This window comes from Micromys minutus (genome assembly GCF_963924665.1).
Source record: "Micromys minutus genome assembly, chromosome: 31".
Taxonomy (NCBI): Eukaryota; Metazoa; Chordata; class Mammalia; order Rodentia; family Muridae; genus Micromys; species Micromys minutus.
Window position 1 is genome coordinate 14,558,143 of NC_137966.1, and position 26,089 is coordinate 14,584,231.

The window sequence follows — 26,089 nt, forward strand, 5'->3', positions numbered from 1 at the left end:
TTTGTCATGGTCCCCCAAATCTTAACAGTTCTAATGTTACTCCAAAGCCCAAAGCCTCTGCTGAGACTCAGGCAAATTCTTAACTGTGAACTCCTATAAAGTAAAAAATAGTTACATACTTCCACTATACAATGGCACAGAATGAATTTTCCTATTTCAAAAGAGAGAGATGGGACATAGCAAGGAGATATGAGACCAAAGCAAAACAGAGGCTAATCAGGACAAACACTTAAACCCTGACGTCAAGGGCTTAGGATGGAATCATCTGGGCTTCATTCTGTTAGAAATAAATTCGGGTTGCAGAGAAAGAGACCACCACTCTAACTCAAGTGTCTCAAGACTGCTGACCAAGGAGTGAGCTGCTCACAGAATGGAGGAATCAACAAAGAGGTTGGTTTTTATTCTAATTCAGGTAATAACCATGTTTTTTCCCCATCACCTGGGCTTAACCTCACAGTCCTGTTTGTTTGCTTGTTTTTGTTCTTTTGAGAACCCTGACTGTCCTGAAACTCACTATGTAGAGCAAGTCAGCCTCGAACTCACAGTGATCTGTCTGCCTCTGGAATGCTGGGACTAAAGTTGACCTAAGCTTGAAGTACACTGTAGCTGTCTTCAGACACACCAGAAGAGGGCATCAGATCTCATTACAGATGGTTGTGAGCCACCATGTGGTTGCTGGGATTTGAACTCTTAACCACTGAGCCATCTCTCCAGCTTTGAACTTGGTTAGTTTTAAGAGAATCTGTGCAAAGAAAATGAAGGGGTAAAAGAGCAACCATTTTAATCCAGAACTATAGCAGGACCTTTGTGTTTGGTGTGGGGGTGGATTAAAAGATTTGCATAAAAGTCTAACAAGCTGGGAAAATTAAAAAAAAGACTTGTTTTTTAGTATTTAAAAATCATTATGTTTAATCTATACACACCAAGAAAACTTTGACTATTTCCATGTTACGGTTTGTTTTACATGTACTTTATGCTTGTTGTAACTAGTAAGATTTCAATGCATACTATCAAACCTTTAAAAAAATCAAGTACTGGCAAAAATTTATTCATATAGTTTTATGCCAAAATGCTTTAAAAAATCTGTACATGTATCTTTTTTTTTTTAAATTAAAGTTGTAAGAAAAAAAAAGACTTGAATCCCTTGTCTTTATAGTATTCCACACTTCTATACTATTTGATGAAAAAAAAAATCTTATTTAATGTTTCTTACAAGTACAGTCACTCCATACTGTTTACCGACCCATCAAGAAAGCTCTGGTCACTGTCACCTTTTGATTGCTATACCTCGTTTTGACTCCCCGATCTGGGGCAAGGAACCAGCTGAACCTTCTCATTGGTCTGAGAGAGCCTCGGAGTCAAGGAGAAGGTAATCAGTTCTGCCTTGGGCTGGAGAGACGGTTCAGCGGTTAAAAACACCGACTATTCTTATGGAGGTCTTGAGTTCGGGTCCCAGCAACCATGTGATGACTCACAACCATCTGAAATGGGATCTGATGCCCTCTTCTGGTGAGTCTGAAGCGGGTCATAGTGTACTCACATACATTAAATAGATAAACAAACAAACAAACAGACATGTAAAGCTCTTTCTTAGGCTGTCAGCAGGACTCGTTGCTCCCTCCCACTGTGTTTCATCCGTCTCTGGGTTTCAAACGGAACCTGGAACCCGGAGGATCCAGAGATAGAGCCCTCAGGAACTTGCCAAGACTCTTCTATTTTCAGTCATCTCCACCCTCCCTCCCTTCAGTCAGATCCAAAGGACAAGCTCTCCAAAGAAGCTCTTTCCTTTTGGAGGGGCTCCACGGTGTTATTTTTAAGGGGTTCCCACGTAACCCTCACTACCTTGAACATCTGGGCTCCTTCCCTTATTTCCTGCCTGCTGGGATTACACTCTCAGTTTAACATTATTTCGAAGACCAAAACCAGGGGTTTATACCTGCATGGTATGTGCTCCGTAACCTAGTCTCCTGGAATATCTTTCCGATCCCCTTTCAGTTCATCTTGACTCTGTAGGGACAGCCTACACTATGGCACCGGCAAATACTTCCAGGCTTTGTTTCTAGTTAGGTGGGCCCCCAGTCGGGACCTCCAGAAAGCTTCTTCTTCTTCTTCTTTTTTTTCCATAGTATTCAGTTAACTATGGTGTCAGAAGGAGGCCCACCCTGCCACGCTGCTCCTTCCAGAATTAATCATTGTTCTCTTTCCCCCAGACCCAAGGTTTGGCTTAGCTCCATATCCCAGGCCCTCTGTACCCTTATGAGATGCAGGAACGCAGGGGTTTTAATCTCTCTTCCCTAGAGTACTAGCAGCAGGGTACCAGTGTTCAGATGTTGGCTGCAGACTCCATTCTCTCTCGCAGAAAGGGAGCCCCACTGCCCACTGAGGCCCACTGAAGATCAAGAGAGGTGGACAGTCCTCCAGATTACAGTCGACAGCGAACTCCACCAACCCACCAACCCACCAAACGTTCCAGGGCACTGGAGAAATTGGAGCGCTTTCTACCTCCAACCCGGCCTTGGACCGAGCTCCCGCCTTGAGCCCGCCCCACCCCCATGAGGGTGCTGCAATTGGAGGAAAGTTCTGCGGCTCGTGGCGATTGGTCCAAGAACAAAGGCCCCGCCCCCTAGCCCTGGAGCTCAGAGGGGGCTGCGCCGAGGGGTCGCCGGTTGTGGGGACGCGCCGGGCCGGGCAGCCACGCTGCGGGCTGCTCGCGCTGCGGCCCCGACCCTCCCGGGGCAGCAGCCCGAGGTCCCGGCGCGTCCCCGAACCATGTTGGTAGCCGCGCTTCTCTGCGCTCTGTGCTGCGGCCTCCTGGCCGGGTCCGCTTGCGCGGGCTACTCGGAGGACCGCTGCAGCTGGAGGGGAAGGTACCCTGCGGGGAGGGTTTTTTTTTGGGGGGGGGTGTTTCTTGTTTTTTGTTTTAATTGAAATCTTGGGTTGGTGGTCTCCCTCCCACTTGAAACTGAGGAAGCGCAGACCTCAGTGTCCTGTTCCACAGAGTGGACCCAGGTGTTGGTGGCCGCGGGAAAGGGGTTGAAAGAGGGAAAGGGGACTAGGGAAATGAGGGCCACCCACCTGAGAACCACCGTCCTGTCCCCAGCGGTTTGACCCAGGAACCTGGCAGCGTGGGGCAGCTGACCCTGGATTGTACTGAGGGTGCTATCGAGTGGCTGTATCCAGCCGGGGCGCTGCGCCTGACTCTGGGCGGCCCCGATCCGGGCACGCGGCCCAGCATCGTCTGTCTGCGCCCAGTGCGGCCCTTCGCTGGTGCCCAGGTCTTCGCTGAACGGATGGCCGGCAACCTAGAGTTGCTACTGGCCGAGGGCCCAGACCTGGCTGGGGGCCGCTGCATGCGTTGGGGTCCCCGCGAGCGCCGAGCCCTTTTCCTGCAGGCCACACCGCACCGCGACATCAGCCGCAGAGTTGCAGCCTTCCGTTTTGAACTGCACGAGGACCAACGTGCAGAAATGTCTCCCCAGGCCCAAGGTCTTGGTGTGGATGGTGAGTGATTAGAGTGGCTGGGGAGGAGCTGGGTGTCAGAAATTGGACCTGGACACTGGCCCCTTGGGAATGGCCCTTGCTGCCCCACTGCACGGAGAGTCCCATCTATAGTTTGACCGAGGCCACTCTGGTAGAGAGTATAGTGGCTTCCAGGTCATAGGGAGGTGAGTTGGGAGTGCTCCCTCCTTTCTCTCCTCCTCTTCAAGGTTCGGTTTTGGAAAAGAGCAGGAGGGGGCAAATGACCGCGAGGCCAGCCTTGGGTCTCTGGTTTCTGAAGGGTTGGGGGAAGGGTTGGGCTGGGGCAGAATCAAAGCCTATGGCCAAGGCTGTCCAGGGCTCCCTGGCCTGGTGGTGACCTCCTTCCCCTCCCCCCAAGCCAGGCAACAAAAGTCCAGTGTGCCTCTTCGTCACCATGGAGACTGCCTGCCCTGCCTCCCTGCAGGGCACCAGGCCCAGTGCTTTGCTCTTCTGGAACTTATTGCCTGACCCTGCAGGGGATGGCTCTCTGACTGCTCTGCCCTAGCTAGAGACCCCAGAACCAGAGTCCTCAAGAATATCCCTAGTGGACCTGGGAGGCAGCTCTGGCAGGTCAGAGAAAGTTTCCCAGTGTTGGGTGTGCAAGAATGTGTATGAGGCACTAAGGTGCCCATAAGTTGGCATGTACTTGCAGGGCAGTATGATGCTGGGAGAAGGGTTTAGTGGCTAGCTCTGGTACCTTTTCCTACTGGGAGGAGTTGTGGGCTCGTGCTGAGAGATCACAGGCCTGGCTGATGACCTGCCTTGCATGCTAGGTGCTTGCAGGCCCTGCAGTGATGCTGAGCTCCTTCTGGCTGCATGCACCAGTGACTTTGGTGAGTGTTTCCCGTTGCGGGAGAGCTTAGGGTCTGCCCCACATTCCCACATGCCCACCACTGGCCACCATGTCTCTTCATAGTGATCCATGGGACCATACATGGGGTCGCCCATGACATGGAGCTGCAAGAATCGGTCATCACTGTGGTGGCCACTCGTGTCATCCGCCAGACACTGCCACTGTTCCAGGAAGGGAGCTCGGAGGGCCAGGCCTCGATTCGTACCTTGTTGCGCTGTGGTGTGCGTCCTGGCCCAGGCTCCTTCCTCTTCATGGGCTGGAGCCGATTTGGCGAAGCTTGGCTGGGCTGTGCTCCCCGCTTCCAAGAGTTCAGCCGTGTCTATTCAGCTGCTCTCACGGCCCACCTCAACCCATGTGAGGTGGCCCTGGACTGAGAGACCTGGGGGCAAGCCCTGGATGGATTCCTCTGGGGATGGGTCTTTGGGGAGGGGTGATAGGAGGGTGGGAAGGGTGTGGCTCAGATGGCATCCTGATACCTACCCACAATGAGGTGGTAGAATACTAAATAACTTGAATCATACCGGCCACTGTAGACACGGTCTTCTGTGGCAGGCAAGCTCACACAGCTCCTGCCTCACTTTACCTACACTCCAGCCTGCTGCTCTTCTAACCCTTCTTAGCCTGCTGACCACTGAGTTCCTGTTTTCCTCTAACTCCGGGGTGCTGTTGGGGTTCAGAGCAACCGTGTCATATTTTGGAAGACTTGGGCTGATTGGTTGGGTTTTGTAAATTTTTTTAGATGCCTGGGGGCAAGCAGACAGACATCACTTCCGGCTTTGAACAAGGCCTTTTAGGGAGGGGTGCTGCGGTCTGGCAGCGTGCCAGTCCCTTCCATGGTCCTTGTGAGCCATACAGTCATCCTTGGCCCGGTCCCGCCCTTGGGGAAGAATGGGCCCCTCTGTCCGGAGGCCCCTGAGACGTGCTAAGCATTTAGACACGGCAAAGCGCCTGCAGGGTGTGGGGTCTCCCCTGCAGGATCCTGCTTGTTCGTTTCCGGCGGGAGAAATGGACAATGGGGTCTCTAAGGACTGTTTCCCGCCACTGGCCCCATTGTTGTCATCCCTGCCTTCCTCCTGGGCCTCTCCATTTCGCAAAAGGCTAGTGAGACCCTGGACAGACAAAGTCTGTGGCTTGAAAGCCCTTGAGTGAGGTGCATGCTAGGTTTCTTAGGACATCAGTCAGATTCCAGGGAGACTGCTTCAGAGAGGAGTGCAGTGCTAGAAATGTGTGACCTCCTTTTAAGGCTTTTCATCCATCCATCATCAGTCCCAACAGACCATTCAGACTTGGAGAGTGATAAGGCTGTGCAGGGACCAGACATAGGGTTCCTTAACCCAGGCGGTGCCAATGAACGTACCTGGTGGCACCATGTCCTACACAGGCCCCGGAATGGCTACTTTGGAATATTTATAGTCAGATCATTTAAATCACACCTGTGTGTCATCTGAGAGTAGACAGAGCATGCTCCTTTTACGTGGACTGCTTATGGAGAGGGAGGGGTAACGAGGGTAAGAGTAGGCAACGTCATTTTCTCCCTCCCTCCCTGCCTCTAAACTGGCCCCTTGGCACTTCCTCCCATCGCTCAACGCTCCTTGGAGTGCTAAGGGTTTAGACCCTCATCTTTCTATCTGGTAGGGGAAGGCTGGTCCAGCAGCCTCAAGTCTGCTTGAGGTGGTGAAGGCCCCAAACAGTAGAGACAGAGACAGCAAGGGGAGTGGTTGTGTGCGAGCAGGTGGACCCAAACCACAGGAGCCAGCCTGGGAAGCTCTGTAAGGACCAAAGACACCACCAAGTATAGCTCTGGCAGCTGAGGAGCAGAGTGGTGTGGGTGCCAATGTCAGGTAAAGTTGCTGGGGGCTTTCTAGGTGCTCTAGGTCTAAGAATACTGCCAGGAGCAGCAGACAAGCTGTGTCCAAGCAACCCTGTCTAGAATGCAGTGTGTGGGAGAGCTCTGGTATAATCCTCCCGGTGGCCAGATTCTGAGCTGGATGGAGCAGAGCCTCTCTCTGCAGAATACATGTACACCTGCTGCCTTGGGACACCTGTCCTGCAGATGGTTTTGGAGGAGAACACTCTGTGCACCTGGGAGATAGGGTGGTGGCCTTGGACGTGTTCAATTTGGAAGCCATCACTGTCTCTGCTAGGGACAGCCGAGGAGGATCAGTCCCCGAGTGAGCATAGACAGGGAGGATCAACATTCCCAGACATTTAGCCTTGATGTGGGTGGTTGGGGTCCAGCAGCTTGACTCAAGGCTCTCTCTTTCCATGCAGGGCCTTACTAGGAGTCACTCAACCCTTTATTTTTGAAGGAAGGAGATCTTCCGGGCTCCTGGGCTGTCTTCCACCCTAGGCTGGGCTTTCTGCCAGCACCCAGCCGCTCACATCCGGCCCCCTCCCTCCATACTCACTAGAGAGCCAACATCTGTCTCTATCTGCCCACCCCTCTCTTTCGACCCCAGAATACAGTTTCCCCGCCTAATTATTGTCGCTGTAGGGTGGGGGTGGGGGGCTGGAAGAACATCCTCTATGGCTTGCTTCTGGGTTTTTGGTAGGCTTTCAGGAAAGGAGGTCTTGGTCAACAGAATTTGAGAATGATTTTCAGTTATAGACCCTGGCTATCACGGGAGGCTGTGGGCCAGGACCAGTACAGCCTCAGGGGGATCTAGAACTGAGATTCCACATGGTTGTAGAGTAGATCCTGAAGCTGGACGCTGTAGGTCTCGGACCAGAGACCCACTCGGGGCAAACCCTGTAATTCTCACCCATCGCTAGGGTGATAGCGACCCCAAAGCATCACCCGGAACCCAAGGAGGCCCCCCCACCCCGACGACTGGGCGGAGAAGAATGAGTGACGGACTGGCCGCGGAGGCCTCTCCCACTTCCGGTGATCGCCCGGGATAGCTAGACTTTTGCAGTTGCGGCTGCGAGCGGAGACAGTACGGCTCAGGCCGGGGGCGGAGGGGAGGGCAACCACTTCCAGCTGCGGGCCAGGAGCCTTGGGAAGTACGACTTTGACCTGCGTGCCTCTCAATCATGGATCACGACGACCCAGCCGAAGCGTTGACTGAGCTGCGCGAGAAGCGGCTGAGCCTGCTGGAGTTATTGCAAGCGGCAGCAGGCTCGGGGTTGGCCGTCTATACTATGTGGGCGCTGCTACTGCAGCCGGGCTTCCGTCGTGTGCCTCTGAGGCTACAGGTGCAGTGTTGAGCCATGGAAGGATAGGAACCAAAACTGGTGCAAGACAAGGATCAATGGGTGGGATCTAGGCTACTGTAGGTAGCGTAAAGATGGGCGGGATCAATTATGGCGCGGGACCTAAACGGGAAACCCGATATACGGAGAGTTAGGACCTATGTGTTGCAGAGCCTGCGTCTATCGTCCTGACCAAGGCTAGATGAATGAAGCTAGGATTGAATTACTGAGGGGGGTGTATCAGCCTTTGGAGAGTGGGCAGGGTATCAATTTAAGGTAGAAAATCTAGGCACCCAACCTGGTACTTCTTTCTGCCTGTGTGACCCTAGCCTCAACCCACCAAATTCCTTATTCAGGTGCCCTACGTTGGCGCGAGTGCCCGGCAGGTTGAGAACGTGCTGTCACTGTTGCGAGGCCGCCCTGGAAAAATGGTGGATCTGGGCTCTGGTGATGGCAGGATCGTAAGGCCTGTGTCTGTATATTCGTTGCCCCTCCCGTGGTGGCCCCATTACCTACATCCAGGTCCCACACTCTTGGCTCCCATAGGTGCTGGCGGCCCACCAATGTGGTCTCCGTCCAGCTGTGGGGTATGAGCTGAACCCGTGGCTTGTGGGACTTGCACGGCTGCATGCCTGGAGGGCCGGTTGTTCCGGGAGTGTCTGCTACCATCGAAAAGATCTCTGGAAGGTACCCTACCAGCGCTTGCTCCCCCCTCCCCTTCTTTCTTACCAAGTTGATTTTCTCCCTCCCTCCCTTCCTTTGATTCTTTTGAGATGTAGTCTCTAGTCCATCTTATCTCAAATTAGCCTAGGATTACAGGCATGCACCATCAGACCTAGTTTATGCAGAACTGGAGATCAAACCTAGGGATTTGTGTATGCTAGGCAAGCATTCTGAGGACTGAGTCACACCTCCAGCTCCTGATACCTTTTTCTCCCAAGTCTCATGCTCTGAGTGGCTATCATGCTGATATCTGGGTGGGCTAGAGGCCCTGTCTTAGGGACCACATGCATTCCAGCCTTTATCCTTGTTTCCTACAGGTGAACCTCAGGGACTGTCACAACGTGTCTGTGTTTCTGGCTCCCAGTGTGGTAGGTCTTGGGTCTGCTGTCCTGTTGGGAGATCAGGGCCACAGTCTTGGCTTTTGGATACTCTCAGGCCTGGAATATGTTGTGGGCCCAGCTGGATGGTGCAGCTTTTTCTTACCCGCTCCTGTGCCCTCCTCCCTCCTTTTCTTTCCTACAGCTCCCACTGCTGGAAGACAAACTGCAAGTGGAACTTCCTGCAGGGGCCCGTGTGGTATCTGGACGATTCCCCCTGCCCACTTGGCAGCCTGTAGCTGTGGTGGGCGAGGGCACCGACAGAGTTTGGGCCTATGATGTCCATGGTCCTGGGCCAGCTGTGTCTTCTTGTGGGGTGCCCATCAAGGCCATCCCAGAGTCCAGTTCTACCTAGATCCTTAGGGCCCCTGTTTGACAAGCTGGCTGACTGGATAAAATAAAAACTCTGGGTTTAATTCTGACTTTTGTATGTTCCAGGAATCACTTCCAGGGTGGGGTGTCCAGAGGGTTCCATGCTGGCTATGAAGAGATTTGATTTGAGCTTTTTCTGGGGGACTAGTTAGTGACTCCGAGTCCTTGGGCGCCGGGACATAGTGGAAGGCATAGCTTCTACTCCTTGAGGATCTCCTGAATTCAGCAACTTCCTCAGTTTCAGGATTTCCTGCTTGTACCTGATTGGGATGATCAGACAAATCACTTGTCTGGCCATGGGTTCTCTTCTTTACACCTAGATTAGGACCCTGGGGTCACATCAGCTTACCTGCCCAAGTGCTGGTCCACATACTCCTGTAGCTCAGAAAGCTGCTGTTCTGCCATGGTGGCCCGGACCATCAGCTGTGCCCGTTCCCGTTCTAGCTTTGCCTAGTAGGGGAATGAGTCATGAGCCATGGCAGTATGTGGGGGGAGGGATCCCCACCACTCCTTCTCCACTACCTGGGTGTCCTGGGAGAAGTCCCGCAGCTTCTGCTGGATTTGGGCCCAGGATACAGTGTCTAGAGCCCTGGGAAGGGAGGGGAGGGGAGGGGAGAAGGAGCAGTCTCTGAGCCAGGTGTAATGCCTGCTGTGTGGTTTTAGGACAACACAGCACTGCCTGGAGCCCTGGAGCATCTGTACATGGATAGTCCTCTGACTAGCTCGGTGACCCTGGTCTCTACAGTGTTTTCTTCCCCAGTCCTTGGGAGGTACTACCAAAAGAGCCTGCCTGGTGTATGGCAGGTATAGAAGCCCGAAGCTATGGCTGCCAAAGCCACCAGGCTGTCAGCCGCCACCAAACCTAAGTTTCACCTATCGGACACTTAACAAAGCAGCCATCCATTTTTCTGTGATCACCAGTGTTCCCCATACAAACTGAGACAGCCCAGAGCAGGGGTAAGAGAACCCTACCCAGTAGGTTGCTAGAATGAACAAAGGCTGTGCAGCTTCTGGTTCTCTCTGCCTGACTTGTAGACCTCCCCTATACCAACAGAAAGCACTCACAAGGGCTGCGACTTGTCCTCCTTGGAAGCTTCACCAGATCCCTTCTCTGGGTACAGTAGCAGTGTGTTATGTTGGCCATACTGCAAAAGGACAGGGTGGGTTCCCTTGGCTGATTGAAGAAGGCCAACTTCCCAAAGGCTCTGAGCTTGGGATGAGGCCAGGGGTGAGTCCTTCCTGGGGCTCTGGGCTTCAAGGAAGTTTTGGGCAGCAGGAAGGAGGCACCTGGGCTCCAGTATTACCTCATTTTCCCTTGGGTGGCTGAGTTCAGTGGCCCAGTGCAAGGGTAACGGCTCCAGGTTAATGGCTGTTGCAAAGGTGGCCCTGGGAGTACCATGTGACCTGTTGGGATCTGTTTGTGCCTGGCACTGCTCCTGCAGCATACTAAACCACAGTACAAGCCACATAAAGCCATCCCACCCCAAGTGCCTGGGTCAGGGTGGAGCCCACCTGCAGGTGGTTAGCAGCAACTCCTGCCTCTGGTTCAGATCGGCCAGGCGCTTTCGGTAGGCCCGGGCTGCTTGGGCCAGCTGTTGTTCTCGGCTTCGGTGTGCGGCCCGGATGTCCTGCAGAGTGGCCTCCAGGAAAGCTTGAAGGGCTGCCTGACTTGTGCTACTGGAAGTCTCCTGGAGGGGGTTGGGTAGGGCAGAGCTAGGGTTGGGGCTGGGTTTGGGCCAAGGTAGGCAGCCAAGCTGGAGGAGCTGGGTGTGAGTTGGGTAACATGGTTGGGCTTAACCTTACCTCCGATCCTTGCTGGCTGTGTATGGACCCTGGACCACAGATTCCTTGTAACTGCCCAGCACACCCAGGCTGGACTTGCATGCCTCAAGTCTCAGAGTCTACTTGCGACCACTACAGAACGTAACTTAAGTGCTTACCACTGTCTCTTTGGCATAGCGCTGCAGCCGGACAGCATACTCCTCATTCAGTTTCTTCAGCTGGAGCTGCAGCTGAGCATTTTCTGCCTCAGCCTGTCGGAGCTGACCCTGACAGGAGGACAGCACCTGGGAGTACCCAAGAGGCTATTGCTCTGTTTGTAGGACTCACACACCTTCCAGACGTTGAAGCTCACGGGGTGGGTAAACCCTCACCATGGCTTGGGCAGCCAGTTGCTGACTAGCTTTTCTGGCTTCCTCTCGGGCTCCCTGCAACTGCTGGTTTAGGGCTCCCCTGTGAACACAGTACAGGCTCAGCTAGGCCAGGGAGAGGTATTCCCTCATCCCCTAAAGAAGGATCTTTCTGACCAGTGGGGCTCTGCTTGTTCTAGGTGAGGTGAAACTCACACTTGTGTCTCCAGTGTCTGCTGCCTGACTCTGTAATGTTCCAGAACCCATTTCAATTCCTCCTGCAGCTTCTGCTGACCTCCTGTTGGCTGTAGGGTGAAAAAGACAGACACCAAACTCACCGCACATGGGCACCCTGTGCTAGGTGGCTGTGTGCTCACGTTGTTGATGCTGCTCAGGTTGACAGGAGGGAGGGGAGGGGAGGGAGAGCAGACACCCGTCCCACTGCCCCAGTGCAGGTGCTCAGCCCAGCTCTCTTAAGTGCTCACCAGAACCTAGAGTCTATGCTAGGTGACATTCAGGCCCCGGTTTCTCCACTGACCTCTTGTGGTGGCATCTGGTGGTGCCCTAGATTGGCCGCTGGTTGGACTTCATTTCCATGCATTTCTAGCTCTAGCACCCTACTTTCCAGTCGAAGAACCTGTGGAGATCAAGGGTGATCTGGGGTCCCGCCAGCTGCTGGACCACCTGGAGCCAGTAGATACTCACCTGGGTACCTGCAGGAGCACATGGGATCCAGGTAGAGGTCCACAGACACAAAATATTCACTCCCAGGCACCTGACCCCCTTAATGGTGCTTGTCCCGGGTGTGAACTGTTTCTGAATGAACTCAGGCTGACACACATAGCTCTCTTGGCTACTCACTTCTCTCTTCAGCTCAAAGACTTCAGCCTCATGCTGCTCACGCAGGTGATGGGTTGCGATCTGCAGGTCAACTAACTCCTTAGAAATCTGTGGGTAACCAGGGTGAGAGATGCTGCCAGTGGCTTCTTAGGCTCTCTCCGTTCCTACCACAGCCCCACAGCTTGACATCCACCTGCAACTGCTGCTGCTCACTCAGCTCCAGATGTGTTTGATTCTCTGCCTCCAAGCTAGTGGCCCAGGCTGGGTGCCCAGAAACTCTTGGCAGCCAGTCCTCAGCTCCTGGAACAACCTGGGAAGGCACCACCACCCCACACCTAGGTGGGTCTCGGGCTTGGGCTGTGGACCCCATTCTCATGGAGACATTTCAGCCCTCCTTAACCAGGTCAGCCCCTTCTCTGGGCAGGCACAGACACAGGACCCAGAGACTTAATCCCTTCTGGTCATTTAAGAAAAGGAAAACATCAGTGTCTTGGGAGGACTCACGTTCTCTGCAACTCGAAGTGGGGCCCCTGGCCTGGGGTCTGGGGCTGCCACATACTCCATAGACGAGAGAATCCCTGGCCCCTGATCCGTCTGACGGTGGCCTGCTTCCTGGCTGTTGCTGGGAGTGTTGTCATTGTTACCAAGGCCTCTGTTGACCTTAGAGACTACCTATCCTGCCTATGAGGAAGGGCAAGGCAGTTTAGCGGTTAGGAAGAGTGGTATCTACAAATGGCATCCTTTCCTTCCTGGGCCGCAGTCCCAAAAACAAACAAGCGTTCTTTCTTGCAGGCCATCTGGATCAGGTAGTGCATGACAACGCCAAACCTGTACCTGCAGTTACAGACACTGTTTGTTTTCATTAGGGATGCCACATCGTATGTCAGGGATTTGTAACTATTTCCAGTGGTTCTCAACCTTCCTAATAATGAGACCCTGTATTTAATGCTTCATGTGGTGACCCCCAATCACAAGATTATTCTGTTGCCGGTTCATTATTCTGTTGCCGGTTCAAATTGTAACTTTGATACTGTTGTGAATCGTAAAGTAAGCATCTGTGTTTTCCAAAGGTCTTAGGTGAGTCCATTTTTTTAAGATATCACGACCCACAGGTTGAGAACCACTGTATTAGACTCTTTCATATCTTCCTGTGTCAGTCGAACTCACACTAGCAGGTGAACGAGCTGGACACACACCATCATCCTCTGTCTGAGAGAAGTGGGCATAATCAGGGGTAGTGGACCTTGGGAAGTATCTCAGCCTGGGAACCAGAAAGGGCTAACTTTAGGGGATGCCCTTGGCTGAGGCTGAATTGGAGCATGCGCACTGCGCCACTGTGCGTAGCCGGTGTGAGTGGTCCCTTCTGCGCCTGCGCAGTTCATGCCATCGTCCGTCAGGTCTCCGCAGCACTCACTCGGGATTGTGACCCGGGAGTGGTGATGTTGCGGTGGGCAGCGGTCACACTATCTCCAGGACTAGATCGCGAGTGAGGGGAACAGCAGGGAACGAGGTCGACCCAGGTCTGGGATCCCAGTGCAGTTGAAAGGGGCGGGGTCTGCTGAGGAAGGCGGGGCATACTGGGACCAGCAGCGGAGCTAGAAGCCGCATTGCTGAGTAGCTTTTCTGGAAAGACGAAGCTGGGACAATAGGCGGGGACTAAGGTGAGCAGGGCAGGCAGCCCCTGAGTTTTGAAGCTTCGAACTGAAGCAGTTCCTCTGCGAAGCTCCTGAGTAGCGGAACAACTCTTTCTTTGTGTCCCGTGTGTGTGTGTGTGTGTGTGTGTGTGTGTGTGTGTGTGTGTGTGTGTGGCTGACCTGCCTCGCGCAGCTCAGGAGAAGGGATTCACTAGGTTGAGAAAGTGAGGACTGGCTGAGGTCTGCGGCTATGAAGGTCAAAGTCATCCCGGTACTTGAAGACAACTACATGTACTTGATCATTGAAGAACACACACGGGAGGCCATAGCTATAGACGTGGCTGTGCCTAAGAGGGTGAGGGCCGACAAAAGATGCCATCAGGGGACTCCTGGAGCAGACCCGACACCCTAATGTTTTAAGTCATTTGATCTATTATCTTTGGGCTCCCCTGAAGTATGGCTACTTTTGATGTTTCTAGTTCCCCAGTAATTGTAATTATCTGCCCGATATTTCCCCTAACCCTTGCTGCTCTGGGTCCCGGGCCTGCCTGTGAAATTAAGCACCTGAGCCTAGTGTGCCAGTATGGGGTGGGTGGCCCACCTGGACGTCTGGGACACTATAACTTTTTCTTTTCCAGCTGCTGGAGATTGCAGGCCGAGAGGGAGTATCTCTGACCACAGTACTGTCCACCCATCATCACTGGTAAGTAAAGAGGGTGTGTGTTGAGGCCTAAAGCAGACTCCTCCACTAGCACTCCGATTTGACCAGACTCCCACACTTCCACAGGGACCACACACGCGGAAATGTGGAGCTGGCACACCTGCGGCCAGGACTGGCTGTCATGGGAGCAGATGAGCGCATTTGCGCGCTAACCCGCAGGCTGGAACACGGAGAGGAACTTCAGGTGAGCATGTACCCAGAAGGGGTGGGGAGGGTCCTGGTCCGGGACTGCCCACTGGCCCTCACAGGTCCAATGCCTCACCATCACAGTTTGGGGCCATCCACGTGCGATGCCTCTTGACGCCGGGCCACACCTCTGGCCATATGAGCTACTTCCTGTGGGAGGATGAATGCCCGGACCCACCAGCCCTCTTCTCTGGTACCTTGCAGCCCGGACTCATCCACCAACCCAAATCCACTGTGCCCTCCCTACCCCTTCTGACCCTCTTTGCTCCCTAGGAGATGCTCTGTCAGTGGCAGGCTGTGGCTGGCACCTGGAGGACACTGCCCAGCAGATGTACCAGAGCTTGGCCAAGACTCTGGGTACCCTTCCACCCCAAACGGTGAGCCTTGGCCTCCTGTGGGGTCCACATGCTTAGCTCTGGACTTCCTCCTGGTATTTAACCTGTGCTTTTGTACCTGTCCTGCTTTGGTAAAGGTGGTGTAGACCTGGGTGGGTTAGGGTTCGCTGAGCTCCCTCTTCTTGCAGAAGGTGTTCTGTGGTCATGAGCATACGCTGAGCAATCTTGAGTTTGCACAGAAAGTGGAGCCCTGCAACAACCATGTGCAAGCTAAGCTGTCTTGGGCCCAGGTGCATCCACTTCCGGCTCTATAAAAGGGGGTGGGGGCGGGAAAAGCCTTCCTGAAGTTTGGGGTCAGTTAGAAGGGGAATCATTGGGGAGTCAGAATCAGGCTTCTGCTGGCTTCGGCTGGCTGGGTCTGGGGTTTGCCCTGCTGCACCTTAACCTCCTTGTGGCTGTTGGCTGTCAAAGGCCCAGTTGTAATCAGGAGCCTGTTCTTTGCAGAAGAGGGATGATGATGACATACCTACTGTGCCTTCAACACTGGGCGAGGAGCTCATGTACAATCCTTTTCTAAGGGTGACGTAAGTATGGCTGTGTCCTTCCTGAGGTGGGGCCTAAGCCATATCAGTGGGTTGGGCAACCTCAAGAGGCTGTGTGCATTGCCAGTTAGTGTTTCCCCACAGAGCAGTCTCAGGACTAGCCTGGCATCCTTGGGGCCTCTTTGGCAGTCATTTGAGTAGTTAGAGGGTATCTAGGGACTATTTATTGAGCTGAATGTCCCTGGCACCAGAGAAGGGCATTTGTTAAGGGCCCTCCTTCCGTCCACTGCCCTGCTGGGCCCCACCCCCATGGGCAGCTGGCCAGCCGCACAATTCCCCAGCATATTCTTCCCTGCAGAGAGGATCCAGTTCGTGCGTTCACAGGCCAGGTGGCACCAGCCCAGGTCCTGGAGGTACTTTGCAGGGAGCGAGCACACTTCCAGCTTGCTTTGGAGCCACCACAGCCCCAGGTTCGGGCACTCCTGGCCTTACAGTGGGGGCTTCTGAACACACACCAGGAAAAGTGAACTGTGGGGAGCCTGCTTGTCCCCACACTCCTTCTCCGGACCTCAGGCTGACTAGAACCCCAGCCTCCAGAACCTTCTAAGCCCCTGCCACCTGTTTTGAAGAACCAGCAAGTGTTGCCTTCCTGGTCCCTGCTGCTCATGGAGCCATGCAAATGGGATCTATAGGAGCTCTTGTGGGTCCAGAGACACATTCTGGGGACTGAGGAGGGCAAATAAAACTTTGAAAAGCCCAGTGTGGCACCACAGACACACAGCAGATACTTCCAGAGGTGCAGACATGTTTAATTAGTGGGGAGACCCAGCTATGGTGTTCTCACAGCCGTATAGGCTTGGTGCTGACAGATGCCCAGAGCCTAAGGCCCTAGTGAACAGCAGGTTTTTAGAAGATTGGGTGCCCCACTAGGTTCAGGCTTGATATTTGCCCTATATGTTGTAGCTTTGGGGGTCAGCCACAGAAATGAAATTCCTCCTACTCAGACAACTACAGTCTGAGAGCAGGACTGAAAGTATGTCCATGGCCCTGGGCCAGTGGAACTGAGTCTGGAACCTCACTGAACCTACTTGGCTACTTCTGATCCTGCCTGCACTTCACCCTGCACATCTCCATGTGGACCCTGGAGTTGTGCGGGCTGCAGGCAACATTTCCAGCCAGAGACAGGTCATGTATCGCCAAGGACCCACGTGTAGCTAGTGCCCCACTAGCACAGAATCCCATCCATCCGTGGAGCGCTCCCTGAATTGAGGGTCTCTTGTCTTCTGTGTGAGCATGTTGTGGATACCCACACAGTCTTCCTGGGAGTCTTGGTGCTGGTCCCTGGGACTCTCACAGACTCAAGGCCTCCCATTACCACCTGATGCTGAGGCCTGAGTTGGTCTTCTCTATGGCATGGTATTGCGTGTGCAGCAGGTGGCTGGCCCGCTCTGAGTCCTCGCCTTGCAGCCAGTGCCGGTACAGCTCCTGGACCCCAGGTGCATCTTCGGGTGCCTCATTCCTCACCATACTGTACAGTCTTTCCACTTGCTGGAGTAGCTCCCTGCCTTCCTTATCGGGGGCCTTGAGCTGGCCCCCTCCATTCAAGCAGCCTGTGGTAGAGCATGGGGTCAGGGGCAGGAAGTCAAGGTTAGCCCTCTGACCCCCTGGATGTGGCAAGGGGGAACATGCTCCCTTCCTGTCCAACCCCTTCCTCCTTCCACTGGCAGAATGCTACTGGACTGTCCCAGCAAGCAGAGCCTGCTGTACTGTGCTAGGAGGAACTACCTGAAGGGCAGGCCATTACTTCCACATAATGGTAGGGACAGCGGCCTCGTTTCAACTTCTGCACGAGGTTCTGGATGTTACGGAAACCATAGGCCACAGCAAAGCGCAACAGCACCTGGCCTTCCCTCTCCAGAGTCACTTCCTGGAAGTCCTTGTTCCTGAAGGTGCAGGAGTAGGCTTGTGAAAATGCACATTGCAGTGAGAACCTATCCCTGCCCAGGTGCAGAAGCTTCTGGGGTTCAGTACACTACTGGCTCGCTCTGTCTTTTCCTGCTTGTACCAAGGAAGGGTGAAGGAGAAAGGGGTATAGCATGCATCCATGGCCCTACCAGATAAACTCATCTCTACCTTGATCTTAACATCGAGTTACTTTTCTAAAGGGCAACCACGAAGCCCAAGATTTGAAATCGCAGGCCCAGGTGCCTTACCCATGCCAGGCACCCTCTAGTCCCTGCACGTATCACCCTGGAGCGGGGTCTCTGCTGAGACTGAAGTGAGTGCTCTGGCCTGTTAGTTTCACTTCATGGTTATAAGGGAAAACACACTGTGTCAAAGGCTCCAGGGGTCTTCCCCCAAATCCACTTCAGTGCCTGCCCTGCTGACCTCATGGGTTGGTAGGTGACGTCAGCCACATGGATTCCAAAGAGCTCTTGGGCTGCGTGCCGGAACACATGCTCCAGGTAGCCTCCTGAGCCTCCGCCTCGATGGCTGGTGGGCTCCTCAGCAGACACACTACTGGTTCTGGGAGAGGAGCGGGTCAGTGCAGGAGGCTGAGGTTCAATACAGCTGAGGTCTCTTGTAGTCAGACATTAAGAACTGTTCTTATGGCGGCCCTGGGAAGCTCAGGTGGCTTCTAGAGCAGGCTCTGCTTTGACACTGTATACTCAGCCACTGTTGGGCCCCAGCCAGGCTCTGGGGAGGTCTGGAGTTGGCCAGAAGGCAGCCTGGGTAGAAAGGAGGGGACAGGACACTGCCCCACCCCACAGGCAGCATCTGATCCCAAATAAAATTTCTCAGTCCCCACCACCTACTCACAAGCCATCCAGGGGCACAGGCTCCAGATCCAAGAGGGAGACTCCTTCCTCCTCCAGCAGCCTGAAGACTTCTCCTACAGAGGGACCACAACAGTGCTCTCATTGATCTGAAAAGGCTGCATTCTCTGCATCCCCAGAGGGACACTTACTCCAGCTTGTAGTGGGATGGTGAGTCCAGCCAGCCCCTGTGGGCCCATGGGAAGGCATTCCTCCCCGGAGCACTGTAAAGGAGTCAGGGCCACTCTGACAGCCCAGGAGCAGGCTAGACTCCAGTTTATTTTCCTGACTTGTAAGTGGGAGGCAGACTACTCCTTAGAAGTAGGGTGAAGATATGATTCACAGGGACTAGATGAGATCTTCCCTGCTTTTAAGACTCATTTTTGAACCAGCAAGGATAAAATACTGGGACTCCAATGGCCACAGGATCCTGGGAGGCACTCACAGAAGCCCCTGCTGTTTCGTGGCTCCAGTGTTTGGCTCCATAGAAACCTTGTAGACAACAGAGGGCAGGGTTATGTATGGTCACTGCACCTGTTGTAAGGACACAGTCCACGTCACGGGTCTGGTACTCCTGGTTGAAGAAGTCAGGTCTGGATGCTTCTAGCTTTTTGTCATAGCAGGGCATCACCGATACATGGTAGATCTTGTCAGGTGTCAGATGCTACAGATGGAGGATAGAAAGCCTCAGTCCCATCTAAGCCAAGCTCAGAAGGGTGAGAGGTGAGGCAGACGTGACTTGAGCAGTTACTCATGTCCACTGACCATCAAATGACCAGGGCCACATATTGTCTCTGCCACCTCTGTCCCTAACAGGCAGCTGCAGCACAGGAGATAGGTTCTCACTGCCTTTGAAAGGTCAGGCCACAGTGACTTAAGGGAAGTGGGGGTGTGTACCTGTAGAGGAACACACAGGGCTGACGCCAGTGATTGTGGCTGCTATAGAAGTACTAAAGAAGCCAGCTCCCTTCCTCATCCTGACAGTGGGGTGACTTTAGGCTAGGGCCAGTGGATCTCTGGAAATGACCTCAAGTGAGATCGGATTTGTTCACCCAACAGCTTGTGGGGTGTGCTTCATGCCCATGGTCTCTTGGAGCACTTAAACATGGAGTCTAAGCCACCTCTGGGTGTGAGAGGTGCTTTTCTATAAGACCCAGACACCCTGGTGCTTGACAAAAGACAGTGCAGGTAGTAACAGGCTTGCTGAATGAGACTGATACTAAGGCCAATGTTATTCCACTGGCAGCTACCGTCAGGTTTCAGTCACTCAGACACACCCAGAAAGTACCATGGTCACAGGCAAGGGATCGGTGGCCAGCCAGCAGGCCAGCTCTTCCTCCTGTGTCACAGCTGGCCACTCCTCATCTGTTACCTGGGGATGCCCAGTCCTGTTACCTGTTGCTGTGCAAAGAAGTCTTTGACCAGGGAGCCCATAACCTGCTGTGGGGACCGGGCTGTACTGATGTAGGGGAGGATGAAGTTGCCATGAATCTTCTCAGCATAGCAGATCCAGCCTGAGCCAAGAGGAATGAACAGGTTTGGGGTGTGCATAGGGCAGGCCTGGGGGTGGTTCGCAAACAGCTGCTCTCCTCTTGGCAGTGACATGACATTCTGGGGGTGGAGCGATTTGTACAAAAAATGACTGTGGCATTAAAACACCCATCCTGTCACCACTGCCATGGGAAGGACGGTATCCAGAAGGTACCAATGGGAACCAATGGAAACCAGTGATTCCAGGCGAGGGCTCAGGCCATAGGCACCTCCTAGGTGCTGACATTCCTACCCTTCTCTGAAGACAACCCGTCCCGTCCCGTCCTGTCCCCACCCCCGTCCTGTCATTTTCCATGTCAGGTTATCAGTATTCATGACGTCCTAACTTCAATTAAACAACCACGCAGTCATGCACACACCTGGGCAGGCGGAAGCCAGCACTGGCAAGGCCTCTTTGGAGTTGGCTTGTCCTCGGAATCGCTGCACAAACTCTTTCTGGCTCTCCAACAGGCTGAAGTTCCTTGCAAAGGCAGTGTCAAAGACGAAGTGCACCCCTGGGAAGCGATGGAAGGTGATCAGGTCCCTTAGTGCTTCAGACACAAGAAGAGGGCATCAGATCCCACTACAGATGGTTGTGAGCCACCATGTGGTTGCTGGGATTTGAACTCAGGGCTTCTGGAAAAGCAGCCAGTGATTCCAACTGCTGAGCCATCTCTCCAGCCTGAGGTCCCTTAATGCTAAACCTTGGCAGAAACTAGCACCTCAACACCTCCGTCGTGAGTGGGACAGCACTGGGGGCCACAGGCCAAGGGCAAGGCTCTGCTCCTGGGGCACCACAGCATATGGGGTCTTAAGAAACACTGTTTACTAGGTACAGTACCTGCTGAGTAGATGAGAGCTACCCAGTGGTCCCAGTGTCGCCTCCCAGAGAAAATTCATAAAACCGTACTTTTCTTGGCATCTTTCTGAATGTGTTTAAACCTTTTGTACCAGTAGGGCTTGGCCCTGGATGTTTTGGCCTCCTCCAGACCAACTTGAGGTGCATATTGAGACCTCTGCCTCCCCAACTGCCTCCTGATGAAGCCATCCCCAAGGGCTAGGGCCACACTGCATTGTGTAGACAAGACACAGTGGGCTTTTCAACTACAGTGAGATGTTGTAGGCTCATGTCTGCCCGACACAGACCATGAGCTAACGCTCCACTCCTGCAGTACAGACTGTGCTCCTGGCTCTTACGGTTCTCTCTAGGGCTGGGAGCTGTCCTGGGTTGATGCTGGACTGAACACTCATCAGGACCACTACCCCCATGCTGGTTTTCCTTAGGACTCTGAGGACTGAATCCCGAAGCACGGGGTGCCTGCCTATCAGTGCATATCCCCTGCAAGACACTATTGTCATGGTAGACAACAAGGTGACAGGTCATCTAACAGGCAGAAGGAACATTCTGTGGAGGTAGCACCATGAATGCCCAGTCCCTCCACTTTCCCATGATAGGCTACTGGTAACTCTGGTTTAGCAGGGGGCTTTCAAAATACCCACATCTTCTTCCAACTCCTGAAACCCACGTGGTGGAAGGAGAGAACTAAGTCCTGAGAATAGTCCTGTGACCCGCACACATTCAAAAAAATTAGATGTAAAAATAAATACATGTAAATAAAAGGTTAAAAAACAAATAGTAATCTAAGATGGACACAGTAGCGCATTGTCTGTAATCCAAGTTCTCAGGAGGATCGCATGTTTGCGGCCAGCCCTGACTACACAGTGAAGTCCACACAAGCCAGGGTTACAAAGTGAGACCCTGTCTCAAACAAAAGCCCCAAAGATGGCATCTGAACACGCTTCCAGCGCTTGCTCTGTGAAGGTGTTTCAAGACCAATCTGGTCTAGACCTAGTTAAAAAAAAAAAAACAAATATAGCAGCTCTATTTATAATAGCCAGAATCTGGAAAGAACCCAGATGTCCTTCAGTAGATGAATGGATACAAAAATTGTGGTACATTTACACAATGGAGTACTACTCAGCCATCAGAAACAATGACTTAACCAAATTCTTAAGAAAATGGTTGCATCTAGAGAATATCATCCTGAGTGAGATATCCCAGTCACAAAAGAACAGACATAATATGCAGTCACTGATAGTGGGATGCTAACACCAGAGGCTTGGACTCCCCCAGAAACAACTCACAGACTGTGTGAAGTTCAAGAAAAAAAGAAAACAAAACAAAACAACAACAACAACAACAAAAAAAAAAGTCATACTCAATCCTTACACACCAAGAAAACGTTGACTAATTCCAGGTTACATCCTGTTTTACATGTACTTTTTGCTCATTGTAACTAGTAAGACCTTAATGCAGAGTATCAAACCTTAAAAAAAAAGAAAAAAAAAAGAGCCAAGCACTGACACAATTGTATTTGTATACATTTAGGCAAAAATATTTAAAAAATTTTTTCTTTTATCTTTGTTTTTTAAAATAAAGTTTAAAAAAATTTTAAAAAATTCAAAAAATTAAAACAAAACAAAACAAAAAAAACAAATATTAATACCACCCAGGGGACAGGTGACAGTCAACTATGGAACAAAATCAGAGCTCAGCTGGTTTCTCTCCTAAGGTCCTAACTTCACCATTGTGGTGACACTTCCCACTAGGGAGAGTGCTCCTACTGTTCAGCTCAGAGTGAGTGACACGTGCCTCCGGACGGGCGGGGTGGGAGGAGCCCCGGAACCAGCCGCCCTCGCTCACTCAAGGTTCCGCACCTACCTATTTTTTTGAAGAATGACGTTAATTTCCTGGCGGTGTCTGTGGAGTCCAGCTGAAACCTGGCAGCCAGTGATGCTCTGGACTGGGGCGAGACGGAAACAACCACCAGCCGCTGCTGACCGGGTGCTGCCACCTTTGTAAAGAGAGAACGAGAAATGCCTCTGGCTCTGCAGGCTTTGTAAAGAGTCACAGAGGCCATCAGCTCCACCACGGTCGGTCACAGTGACATTCAGAACCCAACCCAGAGCTCCAGACCTAACACGTAGTGTCACAGATTACCAACACGAGAGCCACGAAACACTGGAAGCCAGACGGGCTTCCCCTAAGGAAATATGCTGTAGGCGGCTGGGGCTGATCCCCACTGCTTACCTTATTGGCATCTAGAACCTTCCGCAGTTCCTCGTGACTCTGCTGGGTGATGAGTACGGTCTCTGCTGAAGTGACACAGCCACTGCATGCCAGGCAGTCATTCAGGGAGACCTTGGCCTTCTCCAGCTTCTGGGTTCTTCCATCCTGCAGGTGAGCAAAATCTGGAACAGAGACTCTTATGGGAGGATGGGCAGGGCATTCAGCCCAGGGGCCCTTTTGACTCCCATTCACACCGCCAGGAACCATCAGAGACAGGCTGGGGTGCCAGACATCCTCTCTTCGTTTTTGTTTACTTTTCTTTCTTTCTTTCTTTTTTTTTTCTTCATGACAGTAGGTGGAGTTCAGGGTCCTGCAAACACCAAGCAAACACTCCACAGCCAAGCTCTATCTTCAGCCCTGACACCCAGTCCTTAAAAATTAAATGTGTATCACACAAATACACAGATGCTTTAGATACCCCAGGTGTTCACACTGACATCAAGTTCTAGCTTTTGGCACAGGCCTGACTGGAGTGCCAGGACCCCACAAGCAAGGCTGGCTTTCTGGAAGTCAGTGCAGAAGCAACAGACCTGCTGGGACTGGCTGCTGCTCTCTGGTCTGTGGGAACAGGCTGGGAATAAAAAGAGGGATAACCAAGAACTGACGAAGGAAGAGAGGGTGGGGGGTGGGAGAGAAGGCTGTCTAGGCAATAACAACCGTCAGAATTGGCAGAACAGACCCGGAACTGCCGTGTTCAAATCAGAGCCTCCAGGACACCCCCAGCGGTTCTTGTCATGCAAACACGATGCCAGACTGAACCCACCAATACTGTTACAGAGGCAGAAATGGTCTGAGCCAGGGACAGGCGACTTACAGGGTCAAGCTGACCAGAGAGGGTTTGAAGTCCCTTCAGCTATTCTCTCACCCTGTGCTTGGTACCAACGCCCCAACCTGAGGTTAGCCACACCAAGAAACCAAAGGCCCACAGGCTGCACCAGCGCCATGTGGATGAGACAACTTGTCCTTAAAACAGAGCAAAGTGGTGGTGGGCGCCTTCCTCTGTCCATCCATGGCCTCCTTGTTGAGATCCAGGGCCTACTGTTACACTGGGGTCTAGCCGATGCCACGGAGTGTCCCAAGGTTATAGACAAACAGCTGGGCTGTTGCAGCTTGATCATGCTGGTCCCTGCTCATGGGGATCTGCACACCCATTCCCTGAACCTACCCAAGGTCCCCCCTACTCAAGAGTCCCAGTCTGGGTATCACTTCTCAGGGCAGTGGTGCACGGGATCTTGAAGGGATTCCTTAGGGTGCAAGAGACGGCCAGTTGGGGTTAATTTTAACAGATATTGGGACCTAACCTTCGGATTGGAGGATGGAAGGGCTTGAAAATCCAGAAAATCTTATGCTACTAGACGTAGGTGGCAAGGGAGGAGGGGAGGATCCACTATCTCTGCAAAACCCTCAGAACAGGACAGACTGTCTGCTCAATATGGGTACCCTGCTCACCACCTCAGCTCCCTGTGGTCAGTGAATGTGACGAGAGGGGGTGGGGGGAGGAGAGGAAACTGGTGAGAAGCAGGGAGTTTCAGGGTGGCCACCTCTGTGACTGGGAGAGGTAGAACGTGTGTTTCAGATCCGCACCCCGGCCTCCTCCCGCCACCATCAGCCCCCAGCAGGGATGTAGTGAAACCTCCAGTTCCTTACTGGGTTCACTTGGAAGTAACTGCCATCATCTTCAATGTGGATCTTGGCTACACCACTTCCGGGCTTCTTCTCCACCTTCACAGGCTTGATACAATTCTGCACCAGGGAAAGACACCCCCAAACCAGGCTCTATTAGGAGAAAGCAACTCGGACGGAGGATGGTGGGCCGCAGGGATGGATGGCTGCTGGCCACAGAGAGACGCTCACCCCTGAGGCTAGTCCTACCGCCTTCCTGCCACTAAAGCCATGCTGAGCTCTGCTTTCCACTCTTTCCTGTACAAGGTGAGGAGAATGTCATCAAAGTCACTGACTCTCCAGGTCCAAATCGCCATGAAGACTGGATTGAACTCTATATGCAAGCTACTGCAGAAGCCCTGACCAGCCTGCCCTTCCTAAAGTGCAGACAGCAGCACACCATCAGAGGCCTGTGTGTCAAGAGGCCTGGTCAGACAGCAAGGCTTGCCTTGGAAACATCTAGAGGTCACCTCCAACCCACTACCACAGATGAAACTTCATGTCTCTCCTCCTCTTGTGAGTATCTCCTGTTATTGCTTCCAGAACCTTGGTGGCTTTCCAGAAGAAGACCAGACTCAGGTAAGATGTCCCAGTTCATCTTGCCTGTGTGACAGCTCAGCCCCTCTTTAATGGGCCATGGGACTTGGCTATAGGACTACTAGTTCTGGAGACAAAGGAATACCCAGCAAGGGCAGCAGCTCCTGTTTTCAGGGATGGCTGTCTGGCAAACCTCCCATCTTCCTTAAGGCAAGGTCAGGGACATTAGCTATGACATCTCACCTGTCCCTTCAACATGGTCCCTGTCCACAGAGATGGGCAAACTGGCTCTAAGAGAGATGTGTGAAGGGATGGATGTCTCACAGGTGTGTGGAGGCTGTCCAGCCCCAACCATATCTCTGCATCACCAGCTCGGGTGACACTTCTAGAAACAGTAGTTGAAGACCACATAACAGTCCTTATTTTTTTTAAAAAACACTAAGCCTGCCTTGTCACCACTAAACACTCCCATGGTTCCGGAAATCGCTCCGGGCACAGTAAGTAACTGGGTTGTCCGGTCCTCCCTGGCCTCCGTTATCTGTTAGTAAAAAGGGAACTAGAATGACTGAGGCCCTGGGTCGTGTCTCTTGCTCAGGAAAAGATAAAGGTGATGGAGGTTTCCCGAGGCACTCGACCAGGCCCGGACCCTCCTCCTGCTCCACTCGCCCTTGGCTGGCCCACCTGAGATGGCCCGATGAAGTCATCCAGGTCGGTCAGCTGTAGCACCCCACTGAAGGGCGACGCCATGACAGCCTCACTGCCGCTGAGCGTCGCACGGGGGTGTCGCAAAGTGACTCCAAAACGACTCTCAGTTCCGCCACTCTGCCGGAAAACGCACACTCCCGCGCATGCTCATTTCTCTCCGTGGGCAAGCTTTGAGAAAGAGTGCGCGCCCTCTGCTGGCGGACTTGAGCGCTCGGACCAGCGGACTCAATGGAGCAAGTTCCGCAGCATGGGTTGTGGCGTACAGGGGTGGCGTACACCAAGAACG

General features: G+C 53.0%; 5 protein-coding genes across 6 annotated transcripts; 3 read left to right on the forward strand and 2 right to left on the reverse strand.

Annotated features, from left to right (window-relative positions):
* Positions 1 to 2,708: 2,708 nt before the first annotated feature.
* METRN (meteorin, glial cell differentiation regulator) lies at positions 2,709 to 4,783 on the forward strand. 2 transcript variants are annotated; one of them, XM_080908136.1, is made up of 4 exons: positions 2,709 to 2,867; positions 3,101 to 3,501; positions 4,293 to 4,352; positions 4,436 to 4,783. In XM_080908136.1, exons 1-4 carry the CDS (start codon positions 2,770 to 2,772, stop codon positions 4,744 to 4,746), a joined length of 870 nt encoding a protein of 289 aa, XP_080764262.1. In that variant the 5' UTR covers positions 2,709 to 2,769; the 3' UTR covers positions 4,747 to 4,783. The 2 variants fall into 2 exon arrangements, with proteins under 2 accessions (XP_080764262.1, XP_080764263.1); XM_080908137.1 differs by lacking the exon at positions 4,293 to 4,352.
* A 2,197-nt stretch (positions 4,784 to 6,980) lies between these two features.
* ANTKMT (adenine nucleotide translocase lysine methyltransferase) lies at positions 6,981 to 9,075 on the forward strand. Its single transcript, XM_080908138.1, has 5 exons — positions 6,981 to 7,567; positions 7,921 to 8,025; positions 8,111 to 8,251; positions 8,605 to 8,655; positions 8,810 to 9,075. The coding sequence occupies exons 1-5, from the start codon at positions 7,406 to 7,408 to the stop codon at positions 9,017 to 9,019; spliced, it is 669 nt and encodes a 222-aa protein (XP_080764264.1). The 5' UTR covers positions 6,981 to 7,405; the 3' UTR covers positions 9,020 to 9,075.
* A 109-nt stretch (positions 9,076 to 9,184) lies between these two features.
* CCDC78 (coiled-coil domain containing 78) lies at positions 9,185 to 12,820 on the reverse strand (the record flags this gene model as incomplete). The annotated part of the gene is made up of 14 exons (XM_080942289.1): positions 9,185 to 9,296; positions 9,386 to 9,486; positions 9,559 to 9,625; positions 10,102 to 10,181; positions 10,341 to 10,422; positions 10,549 to 10,724; positions 10,977 to 11,102; positions 11,190 to 11,268; positions 11,382 to 11,470; positions 11,704 to 11,802; positions 12,027 to 12,113; positions 12,199 to 12,315; positions 12,510 to 12,627; positions 12,780 to 12,820. 14 exons carry the CDS (start codon positions 12,818 to 12,820, stop codon positions 9,185 to 9,187), a joined length of 1,374 nt encoding a protein of 457 aa, XP_080798415.1.
* A 581-nt stretch (positions 12,821 to 13,401) lies between these two features.
* Positions 13,402 to 16,071, forward strand: HAGHL (hydroxyacylglutathione hydrolase like). The gene is made up of 9 exons (XM_080942041.1): positions 13,402 to 13,525; positions 13,855 to 13,994; positions 14,278 to 14,342; positions 14,427 to 14,544; positions 14,631 to 14,739; positions 14,820 to 14,923; positions 15,070 to 15,171; positions 15,386 to 15,465; positions 15,782 to 16,071. The coding sequence occupies exons 2-9, from the start codon at positions 13,890 to 13,892 to the stop codon at positions 15,948 to 15,950; spliced, it is 852 nt and encodes a 283-aa protein (XP_080798167.1). The 5' UTR covers positions 13,402 to 13,525; positions 13,855 to 13,889; the 3' UTR covers positions 15,951 to 16,071.
* A 137-nt stretch (positions 16,072 to 16,208) lies between these two features.
* On the reverse strand, positions 16,209 to 25,858 carry CIAO3 (cytosolic iron-sulfur assembly component 3). The gene is made up of 11 exons (XM_080942040.1): positions 25,780 to 25,858; positions 24,547 to 24,642; positions 22,861 to 23,004; positions 22,492 to 22,624; positions 20,150 to 20,284; positions 19,635 to 19,753; positions 18,774 to 18,903; positions 18,244 to 18,316; positions 17,812 to 17,949; positions 17,209 to 17,366; positions 16,209 to 17,033 (listed from the first exon to the last, which is right to left on the reverse strand). The coding sequence occupies exons 1-11, from the start codon at positions 25,843 to 25,845 to the stop codon at positions 16,795 to 16,797; spliced, it is 1,431 nt and encodes a 476-aa protein (XP_080798166.1). The 5' UTR covers positions 25,846 to 25,858; the 3' UTR covers positions 16,209 to 16,794.
* Between the last annotated feature and the right edge of the window lie 231 nt (positions 25,859 to 26,089).